This window comes from Diceros bicornis, chromosome 10 (assembly GCF_020826845.1).
Source record: "Diceros bicornis minor isolate mBicDic1 chromosome 10, mDicBic1.mat.cur, whole genome shotgun sequence".
NCBI lineage: Eukaryota > Metazoa > Chordata > Mammalia > Perissodactyla > Rhinocerotidae > Diceros > Diceros bicornis.
The window spans coordinates 17,999,060-18,011,137 of NC_080749.1; the positions used below are offsets into that span (position 1 = coordinate 17,999,060).

General features: G+C 32.7%; 1 protein-coding gene across 1 annotated transcript in view; it reads right to left on the reverse strand.

Annotated features, from left to right (window-relative positions):
* Positions 1–621: 621 nt before the first annotated feature.
* The window catches only part of ACTR3 (actin related protein 3), a 61,356-nt gene continuing 49,899 nt past the window's right edge, over positions 622–12,078 (reverse strand). The window contains exons 9-12 of the mRNA XM_058548844.1: positions 6,797–6,889; positions 6,486–6,611; positions 2,984–3,067; positions 622–1,855 (exon numbers count right to left, since the gene is read on the reverse strand). Coding sequence (XP_058404827.1) covers positions 1,760–1,855; positions 2,984–3,067; positions 6,486–6,611; positions 6,797–6,889 — 399 coding nt within the window. The 3' untranslated portion in view covers positions 622–1,759. The remainder of the gene's footprint in view (positions 1,856–2,983; positions 3,068–6,485; positions 6,612–6,796; positions 6,890–12,078) is intronic.

A 12,078-nucleotide genomic window follows, 5' to 3' on the forward strand; every position in this document is an offset into this window, starting at 1 on the left:
GACACATAAGACATTTCTAACAGTGTAATGAGAAAATGAGACAGGCTAGGGTGAGAAAGAAACCTACTTTCACTATCTACTCTTTGGTACTGTTTTAATAGTTTCTTTACAATGTTCATGAAATACTTTTTCAAGTAAAAAAAGATCTTTGATACTGAGACTACTACTACCATAGGACATACAATTTGTTCTTTACTCCCACAAAGAAATAAGATTCACACAAATGATTAATATAATTTTAAATATCCAGATTCATTCTAAATAAAAACTAAAGTTTACTCCCCAATTCTACCTTTACATTAAAAAAAAAACAACAAAAACAGTTTAAATGTTCTTTAACTTTTAGATAGAGGTATACTAATCCTATGTGTTATTTTCATGGATAATGAAGTTTAAGTGTTCACTGGTATTATTGCCTAAGTTCTGAAAAACCAATAAAATATCTCCCATTTTAGTCTTCTACAAACTGGCAACATTACAAGTTCACAAGAGCTTTTCTACCATACACATTATAGACATTTCAATGAATCCCCCTATTCTACTAGAAATAGAAATCATATAAAATACATAAACACAAAGAATGACACTGCTTCTAAAATTAAAAAAAAAACATTAGAAAAGGTAATTCAGTTTTAATTTATTTTTATCACTTTTTCTTCATGATCCAGATATTTTAAAATGCAAAGAAAATTAACTTTCCATGATATGTCAGGGACCGGCACTAAAAAAATTTCCAGACTGCAAATGAGTTATACAAATGAAAATATCAGTTGGATATCCAGTTATCAAAATGAAAGCACTCAACATATTAAAAGTTCACAATTATTTGTTTAGAGCACATAAAAAAGTCAGCTTGCTAACCAACTGTTGTGATTTTAAAGAACTATTGCAGAGGTTTGAAGAAAATAGATTTATTAGTTAACTTATAAAGAGATTAAAGAGCTTGAAACAAGTCTTAAAAAGAAATTTGTGCCTTTATTAGAATGGTGTTAGGCTTCAAATATACCAATTTTGGTAATCAAATTATTCATTTTTAATAAGAAATGACACTACAGAACTGCAATACTGTTCCAACAGTCTTGTCTTTACTTTTCCTTTAAAGCGAGAAACAGAATGCGAGTAATCAGAAAGCACTAAGCAGGCATCAGTTAATCCAAGATACTAGCTTCTTAGTTCCAAAAGCACTTGCAAAGAAGATCATTGTGGGGGTACAGGGGATAGAAGCAATTCGTAACAACTGGAATCCCATGAGTGTGTGTGTATGCCAAGTCTCATGAGGCTATTTTTTGAATTTATCCTTTACTTGGTCACTTTTTTATCCTCAAATACTAGTTTTTCTTTGACTTTTTTTCCTCAAAGTATAAAAAGTATGAAATATAAACAAGCTCTTGCACTGCACACTTAGAAGTGTACAATTCAAGCATTATAGAGCTATCTACATACCGATAAATCCCATCAAATCTTGGATAATTCAACAATATACAAAATATCAGGGCACAGAAAGAACTAAAACCCACTTCTTTTTGTTACATATAAGTTTCAAATATTTAATCTAAAAAAAAAAACCACTTAAATCATTTTGGCTCTCCTCTACATTCGCATGTTGATATACTTATTAAAATATTCCTGTATAATTATGTTTGGTCTTATTATTTCAAGTCAGGTTTAAAACTTCAAAACCAGCCATCCAGACAAAACAGGTAATCAGAAAGATTATTTCTTCCCCACCTCCCTAACCCCAATAACTATGAAGTCAATTTTACGACATAACTCCAAACACTGGATTGTGACGACAAATGCTAGGTCCAATTTCTTCATAATCCTTTTTGGTGTGGCATACTTGGTAGAACTCAGGCTGAAAATAAAAAACATTTTTATAAAGGTCAAAAATCTACTGCTTTTTGATATGCTTTAAAATAAATTTGTTAAACCTAAAATGTTTATTATTAGTCCATCCATGGTACTTGAACAAAGCTTAGAGGTTCTAGCAACGACGACGTAAAATCAGTTATAAATCTGTATCAGAAAGGAAAAGGAGCATTTAACTCATGTCCCTTCATCTCCCTCCTCAACATCTGTTTCTCTGAGGATTTTGAAATTTTGACAAATGGAAGGTTGATTCTCAAATGCCCAGACTATTCTGCTGAGGTTTTCCCACATCATACACTGAAACAATGATCTAAAGCAGCAGCATTAATCTAATGTACAGATAAACTACACTTAGTCATGCTACAGAAACTTCGATCAACTTGCTTTCCTCACTCAGGTTCTGGGATAGACAGACTATTTCATGCTGTCTCTCATCTCATTTCTCAAAGGGCAAAGTTACAAACTCAACTAGGTTATATGGCACAACTGAAGATGACTAAAATTAAGGAAGAAAATAACTTCTACCTCTTATTTTTAAAGGGTTTTAAATCCAAGGTTGTATAGTTTTCAATAATTCAGATAAAAGCTCCTTCATTTTATTCAATATTCTGTGGACTACAGGATAAAGCACCAATATTCAGTAGGCTAATGATGTTATAATATCTTTTAAAGGGGCTTTAAGATGTTTTGGTTTGGGGAGAGAGCTTAAAAAAATTCCCTCTACTCAGTTTAGAACATTATACTTCCTGTGCAATGAAATGTAACTCTTACGTTAATGCTTTTAAATATTTACACAAAAAAACCAACGACCTTCTGATATCTGTATTACCACAGGGTTAAAAGAATTCTCCCTACAGATAAATTTAAAAGCTCTAAATTTAGCTCACTAAAAAAACATCTAGCAAGCAAAGAGAAATACGAACATTAAATCTAAATGACTTCCATTTTTTAAAATACTATGTACATATGTATCCAATTTTAAAACTTTCCCATGCAATATTTAGATAAAATTTAAAGAAATTTCCCTTGTTATTCTAAATTGTACAAGTACTGACAGATTCTTACATCTAAAAAAAAAAAATCAAATTTTAAAAGTAAGCTTCATCTCACTTACCGTGGAAGCCAGCATTGATCCTCCAAACCAAACTGCATATCGCTGCATATGGTGTGTAATGACTTGTACATCAATAGGTTTTGGCTAAAAGACACAGTAAGATCAGTTCAATAGTAAATTCAAATATCAATTTCTGTATCATTTAATCTTAATTGTACACACACAAAAAACATAAGGTTTCACATATTCAAAAATAAATAAAACTTTAATTTAAAAGAGGCAGGAAGCGCACAGGCAAAACAGAATACAAAAGAAACAAATTAAGCCAATTTTGTTTTTTTTAAAAACATAACCACACTGAAGTGGGGGAAGGGAGTAACCCACGTAACTAATGAACACAGTATTATGACTATGCCCTCAGGCTTAAGATAAAAACTAAGCAAATACGCAACGGTAGTTAGTAGGTTTATTTCTCACAGTGGTATGGATTAACAATTCCGAAACTACTATATACATATTCCTGGATTGAGCAAAAACATAAATATACTGTAGATAATGGAAGGCAGGTTTTTTACTGTCAGAGGGTTTCCCACTGTCATTATAAATATGGAAAGGTAGAAGGCTAGGACTGGCAGTATCAGTATGAATTCATAGTTTTTAATTTATATAGAGAACTAGACATAGATGTGTGTGTGTGCATGTGCCAAGAAGGCCTAGAAGCAGTGACCTCCCAGTAGCAATGAATATACCCAATGTCTAAAACTTAGTTCCTTAATAGAATTCTCCCTAAAAACAACAAGGTGCTTTAAAAAAAGTTGCTGATTCCAAGACTGGAGAAAGTGCAAGATGAGACTGGAATATCTTGCTGTGCCAGAAAGTAAGGAAGTGCTTAAAGAATAATGGGGTCACATCAAAAGGATAAAAGCCACCATGCATGGCTCCCACCCGCCAAATGTGAGAAAATCTGAGCATCAAAATTAATAATATTAACAGTATTAACGATATATTGATATTATATCACAATGATATTGACAATATAGCTTAAAGAATAAATGAGAAATCGAGAGCTCATACAGATATTACTGAATGAATGAAAGAATGAAGGAGAAGGGAAAACTCTTCCTTACAGTAAACTAAGAATAAAAAACATAGAAGAAATGATGAAATTTGCAAAATACCACTTGGCAACTACCACAGTAACGACTATTTTAGGAAAGAAAAATGGATGTTAAAACCAGTGGATGAAAGCTTGATGAGAAACAGGATAGTTACATAGTCTGAAAGTATCTCCCCATAAGGTTCTTATTAAATATAAAGGAAAAAATGGTAACTTTTACAGTAGAGAACCCTGGCAGACACAACTTTAACCAAATGATCAAAGTTAACATATGGGACAAATCATATCATCTGTCTGGTGATACAATGCACTAAAAAGGAGACAGAACATCACTTTTGTCATATTACTGCCAAAAGTGAATAAACTGAACCTAATCATGAGGAAACACCAGACAACCCTAAATTGAGAAACATTCTGCAAAATAAATGGACTTTACACTTCAAAAAACGTTAAGGTTATAAAAGACAAAAGAGATTCATGACTTGATCCAGATTGAAGGGACAGGATAACTAATTTAAACATGTGATCCTGGACTGGATCCTAGACCAGAAAAAATATGTATTTTCTTTCCTTTTGCTATAAAGGACAATAATGGGAGAACAAGTGAAATCTGAATCAGGTCTATAACTAAATAATATATTTTATCAATGCTAATTTCGTGATTTTCATAATTTTAATGACCTGTTTTCAGGAAAGACACACTAAAACATTTAGGGGTAATAGGCCATCATATTTGCAACTTAGTCTCAAATAGTTCAGAAATAATGTTTGCATGTGTATGTTACGTGTACATATTTATGTATATATTTACAGAAATAGAATAATAAAGCAAATACGATAAGTGCTAACATTTGGGGAATCCTGGTGAATGATACACAGGAATTCCTTCTATGAGGTTTTGCAACTTTTCTTTTTTTTGTGTGAGGAAGATCAGCCCTGTGCTACCATCTGCCAATCCTCCTCTTTTTGCTGAGGAAGACTGGCCCTGGGCTAACATCCATGCACTTCTTCCTCCACTTTATATGGGACGCTGCCACAGCATGGCTTGCCAAGCAGTGCATCGGTGCATGCCCGGGATCCGAATCGGCAAACCCCGGGCCGCCACAGCGGAGCGCGCGCACTTAACCATTTGTGCCACTGGGCCAGCCCCGCCACTTTTCTGAAGAATGAAATTATTTCAAAATAAAAAGTTCAAAAACTTACATGTCATAAAAAGATATGGCTTATGTTTTTGTTAAAAAAAGCTATTTGGTTGCTATTAAAAATTACAAATTGAAAGAGAAGCAGCCAGATTTAGATATAGATATATAAAGACATTATGATGATTTATAAAAATGACTATCGAGTAAAATAAAAGGGAAGGAGGCAGAGTCCTCCAGTATACAGGGTTTTTTGTACATTGTTAGATATGTCAGTACAGTGCTGACATCACTGGGGGAAAAAAATCCTTCGTTTCTCATTTAGAAACGTACAAGAAGCTTAAAAATACGTTAAAACATTTTTACTTTATTGAACCACTATACACAAAAACAGCATTTCTTTTTTCATTTTATGAATCTGTAATGAGTCATTACAAAGTAACCAACTACTTAAACATACTTTTTATTGCACTTCATGGGATAGGTTTAAGACAATCAAAATTTAGGGGCCAAAAACAGTCAGCAGTCATCCAATTTCTTAACGAGCAAACCCCAGAGTGCTGTATTTTACTTTTAAATAATTTTGAATGACTGTGATAGCCTCTGATGGAGCCCTCATTCTTGGTAATTTTCCGAGTTGAATAAAATGTGTTTGATTTAGCAATGTATCCTCTGAATCAATGTTTTGCTTCAATATTCTACATTTAACAAGGATAAAACATAAAATTTACTGGAAATTTGTCTCATAAATATAAAGCAGACATCTGAGAATTTAAAATTAATTTTGATTTTTTGACAGCAAGCCCAAAAGTCCAGGACACATAATAAAAAGGTTATTTTGCTGAACCACCAATTTGATTTCACACTATGAGGCTGCTATGTGGGAAGCTAGAGTCAGTCTGTGAAAGCAGGCTTGACCACCCAACATCAACATCTCTCTCTCAACTCTGCTTTATTGTCTTTCTACAGGGGTATTTAAAATGTTGTGGATCCATAAAGAATATTATCCCTGGAATATGAAAGGAATCTACTAAATATAAGTTATCTGTGTAGAGAAATATCAAAAAAATCTTTCTCACAGCTGTAACTAAGGATGTTTTCCAGAAATATAGTTAATATCCGAGAGGAATCAAATGACCAAGAATATCACGGACATAAATTTATAATATTAACCACTTTCCATGAGAATAGCTGATAGGTTCCTCTTATCTTCCTAAATAAGAGCAAAAGTTGGCAGACATTTCCCATCCCCATTACAATAATCAAAGCACCTTCAACTTTCCCACCAATAATTGAGAAAACCAACCTTTAATCTACCACCACTCAATTCCTCACTTAATTTCAGCCTGGCATCTACAGTTCTTTTCAAATCTCTTTGCAAGCGACGTCCGAAGTCCCTGAACATGGTTGAGCCTCCAGAGAGGACAATATTCTGTATTAAAGGAGAAAAATAAATAAATAAGCATGACCTTTATTTAAAGAGAAAGAAGAAAAATTTTAAAGATAAAAGAACCATTATATCCTTATGAAGAGAGGTGTTTTTAAATTTAATATTCAACAATAGAAAGAAAATTTAAAAGTAGGACCTTGAATAACAATTTTGCTGTAAAAACTGACCTTGTAGAGAGGACGTCTGACGTCAATAGGACAATTCTGAATTACTTCATCTACAACTTCTGAGATAGGCTGAGTAAAGTCTGGATTAGCAAACTGAAAAGTAAAGTTGGATATATGATAGAGATTAGATCACTACTGACTTAAACACCACAATAAAAAATTTAAAAAGTTTTCAGTTCAAAAACAAAAGGACTTTTAGAAATCATATATTCTGGTCTCTGATTCAAATTGAAGACACTGAAATCAGTGATTTCAGAAGAAATTAAAATGATGATGTGTACCATTTTATAACCATCAGAATAGCAAAAATGTAAACCACATGTATACCATGAGCTGGCAAAAATCTTGGTAAACTGGAACTCTTTACACTGCTGAGAATATACATTGATGTAACCACTTTGGAGAACGATTTGGCAATATCTAATAAAATTGAAAATGTAAACACTATTAAATTCCACTTCTTAGAACAAACCCCAAAGGAACTCCCACACCCCTATGCTGTTACATATACGCATATTCACTGCAGCTTTGTTTATAAGAGCAAAAGCAACCCATAAGTCCATCAACAGAGTGTGAAATACATAAAATGTTGTAGAGTCAATCCTCCTTATTCACAGATTTGGTATTTGCAAATTTTCCTACTCCTTAAAATTTATTTGTAAGCCTAAAATCAACACCCATGGTGCTTTCACAGTCATTCATAGGTGTGTACATGCGCAGATCTGTGCAAGTTTGAGTTGGCTGACTTGCACATTCATAGCTGAGGTCAAACAAGGCAGTGCTCTGCCTTCTCATTTCAGCTTTCATACTATAAATGTCCTTTTCACAATCTATTTAGTGCCACAGTTTTCATATTTTGTGGGTGATTTTGCTGTTTAAAATGGCACCCAAATATAGAGCTGAAGTGCTGTCTACTGTTCCTAAACACAAGAAGGCTATGATGTGCCTTACAGAAAAAATACGTGTTGGATAAGCTTTATTCAGGCATGACTTATTGTGCTGTTGGCCATGAGTTCAATGTTAATGAATCAACAATACATATCAAATAATGTGTCTTTAAACAGAAACACATATAAAACATGGTTATGTATTTACAGGTAAACAAAAATGTTGTTACCCGAGGTTCTCGGGAACCTAACCCTGTATTTCCCCTAGGAGCCATGGTTCAGTAGTCAATAATTCAGTGTTCACAGCAACTTTACAAGAATACCTACTGTGAATAACAAGAATGAGCTGTATATTCACATGATGATATACCATAGTCAAAATAAACTATTTTCAAATAATTGACACTCAAAAGCATTTTAAAAGAATTTTAAATGGATTGGTGGTTTACCAGAGGGGCAGGGGGAAGGAGGAAGGCAAAAGGGATGATTCGGCACATGTGTGTGGTGATGGATTGTAATTAGTATTTGGGTGGTGAAAGTGATGTAATCTATGCAGAAATAGAAGTATAATGAGGTACACCTGAAATTTATACAATGTTATAAACCAATGTTACTGCAATAAACAAAACAAATAAAGAAATAGAGAAAAATAAATAAAAGAATTTTAAAAATTCATTTTTAAAAGAGCTAACTTCAGAGAAACTTGAATGATTCCATACATGTAAATCTTTTAAAAATATGTGTTTTTATGGATACACATACATTTAAAAACATGGACTGAATATACACTAAATTCATGACAGTGATTACTTCAGAAGGAAGAAGAAAGGATGAAAAGGAAGGAGAGAAAGGAAAGGGTCTGGGGAAGGTACTCTTTCTGTAATATTTTATTTGTTAAAAAAAATCTCAATACAAGAAATGTTAAAATATTAGTATGTGTTTATTTGGGGTAGTAGGTACATGTGTATTATACAACATACTTTCAAGAATTTTAACAGACTGGTTAGGTAGGTAGGTTTGAAACGGAAAGTTCATAATTAAAATCATTATGGAAATGGAAAAATTGAAAATAATAAATTTTTAAAAACTTAATTTAATGGGCAACATTATTATATACAACAAAGAGACCTTATACAAGAAGAAATAATATTAGGAAAAGGCTTCCTTTCTTCCCCATCATTTATTTTTACATGCATGCCTATGGCCCTGCTAAATTATACTGTATATTTCCTGAGGGGAACTACAAAAAGGAAAAACATCAAGTTTTCAAATGCTAAACCTCCGAATTAAACTTGCACTCTGAAACAAAGATCTCATTTTACTAAAATTTTTCAAAAATATATCTAAGTGTCCATGTATTGCTCTTTAAAATTGGAAAGGAAATGCTAGATAGAATTTTTCCTAGCTTAAAAATTAAAGGTCAAAATCTAGCTCTTATTTGTCAGAAATAAACAAGTATATCTTACTGAAAATGAATAAAATTTAAAATATTATCTAGAAAACGGGCTGCCAACCACTTCTCTTGTCCTCTCATTTTTACAATTAGGTTGTGCGGATGGGAACGACAACATTCCTTTTTTCATTAAACTGATTCTATAATCAGTTGATTGATAATTATTAAGTATGTATCAATTTTTTTCCAGTTTTTAAATTAGTTTTAAATTATTTAGAGGATGGGCATACAATGAAAAGAGATTTAAAAAAACAAACAAAGCATAATGATACAAAATATTTTAATTTAGTAAAGTAAAATATCTCTAACAAAAATTCTACTGACCTATATTACTATAATAAGAGAAAAGAAAACTATCAGCCAAAATCTACCTTTTTGCAGCACACTGATGAACGTATTAAGGAACCCTAACAGGGATATACAGTGAGTATAGAAATGTGGTTCACACTGAGCCTTGATAACCAACCCAACCTATAGACTAGAGTACGTTTTATCTGTCCGAGGTAGTCCATATTCTATTCTGTGAAAAAATGGCAGGATACAGCTCAACTTAGCTGCTCTCTATGCCATTTACAGACAAGCTCAGGTTACAGGCATGGAAGGGCTTAGTCGATGATTAACTGGAATGAGCAGCAGAATTGAAATCCTAAAAATTTTATTTTCCATGATTACATTCATGATCTTGGACAACCTTTATAGGCTTTAGACTATGAAATCTCTTAAGGAAACTTCAGTTCTGAAAATATTACACTTTTATAATTCCATAATGATACTTCAACCTGAGAACCTGTCATTTGCTTAAGAGATTTAATCCTCCAAATCTGGACAGAGAACATTAACAATTTGATAGGAAATATGTTCTATGATCTTCATTTTAAAAAGTGTTATCAACAATACAGAACCTGCAAATTCTCTACATTGTCCTTTGTTAGCATACTCTTCAGTATTTACCTGAAACAATAATATACACACACACAGGCACAAGAGCTTAACCTTCCCATAATTCTTTCTCTACCTTTAAGACAGTTTATCCGCTATACCATGAGCAAGTAAAAGGCAGGGATAGGGTCATTCATTCCTATGCTATATCTCTGTGCCCTTCTCATAATAGTTTTTAATCAGGAATATACAAAAGAAAAAATTTACAGAACCTTTAAATATTCACATACCCTGGATCCACTCACAGAAATTCTTATTTAGAAAGAAATGAAGTCTGACTTCAGTATATCTTTTGAAAAATCTCAGGGACTATTATGCTGCAGAACGCCAGGTAAGAAAGAGTAGAATAACATGGAGTAAAGCAGCAAGCAAGTATTTAGCAAAGAAATGAAGGGAAAAAAAAAAGAATTAACAATAAACAAATTAACAATAAATTGTTGGAGGTTATTCAATACTTTAATACTAACAAGCTCAACCTAGGGTCTCTATTAAGAATATTTTTAGGCTATTTCTTTCACTTTTAGCGGAAAGATGAGTCATGCCTCTTACTGATCAGGTCTTTATATTACTGCAAAGGGCTATCAAATGAGAAATATCTTTTTTCTCACCTGAAAAATTTAGAGAGTAGAGAATACACCCAAGTACAGACAGTAGTCCAAATAGCTTTGTCAAAAAAATTTAATTTCCTTCAAAAAAAAAAATCAAAGTGTCAAACCCATTCCTTCTAAAAACAGTTTTCAAGTATTTGTGATGAATTTAGCAGTTCAAAAATAAATTTCCCTACTCTTTCATATATTTTATCTTCAGTGTTCAAGTTCAGATGCCTATATTTTCATCTAGCCAAAACAAAAAACAAGCGAATCCTTCAAATGACAGAGGAACTATGATACAGAAATACCTAAAATTACTGGAGAAAGAACCTTAAAATTCACTTGTGAACGGACACAGTTCATACAATATAAAAAAATAGGTCTTTTCTTGGAAAACATGGTAAACTGAACACACATATCTTAACTTGCTCTCTCCCAACACTCTACTAAAAGCACCAATAAAGAGAATTTTTTTAAAAGGCATAATCCCAAAAGTATGGAGAGAAAACAGCATAAAAAAGAACGCTCAAAAGCAGGGGTGGGGAAGCTCTTGAAAATTAAAGATGTTACCAAAACTAAAAAATCCAATAGGAGGTTCAGAAGGTAAAGTTGAAGAAATCACTTAGAGATTAGACCACAAAGACAAAGAGCAACTAGAAGGGAAAATAAACAGCATATCAGAATTCTAAGGGACAAAGAGAAGATCTATAAGCATCTGGAGAGAAAAAAACAGGTCCTATACAAGATTTAGAAATCAGAATGGTTTTTTTACTTCAAGTTATCATGGAAGGCAATCAAGCAACAGCTTCAAAATACTGAAGGAAAATGATTTCCAATCTAGAATTCTATACCCAAACTATCAAACAAGCGTGAAGATAAAATGAACACACTTTCAGACACGCAAGATTTTAAAATTTTCATCTCCCTTGTATCCTTTTTATCAGGATTCCTATTGGCAGATGATCTCCACCAAAATAAAAAGTGGACAGCAAGAAAGAGAAAGATACAGGATATAGAAAAGAGGGATCCAACACAAGAGAGAGGCAAATGGAATCCTCAGAATGATGGTGAAGGAATATGACAACTCTACATCAGGTGTTAAAGGAAACAGGTTCAGATTGGGACATATCAGATGATCTGGAAAATTAAATTGACTAAAAACCGCATGTATCTTAATATCCTGAGAAGACAGTTATAAAACTGGTGGACAGAGTTTAAAGGTAAATTAATGATAATTATTTTAAAACTAAGCAATTTATTAGTGACTCCACAGAAAACAAAATATAGGATATGAAAATATTTCATGGTAAACTACATGGCTCAGACCTGAATAAAATCAGAATAAAATAAAATGTTGTGTTCACAAAAATATAAGGACTGAGGGGCCAGCCCCATGGCTTAGCAATTAAGTAC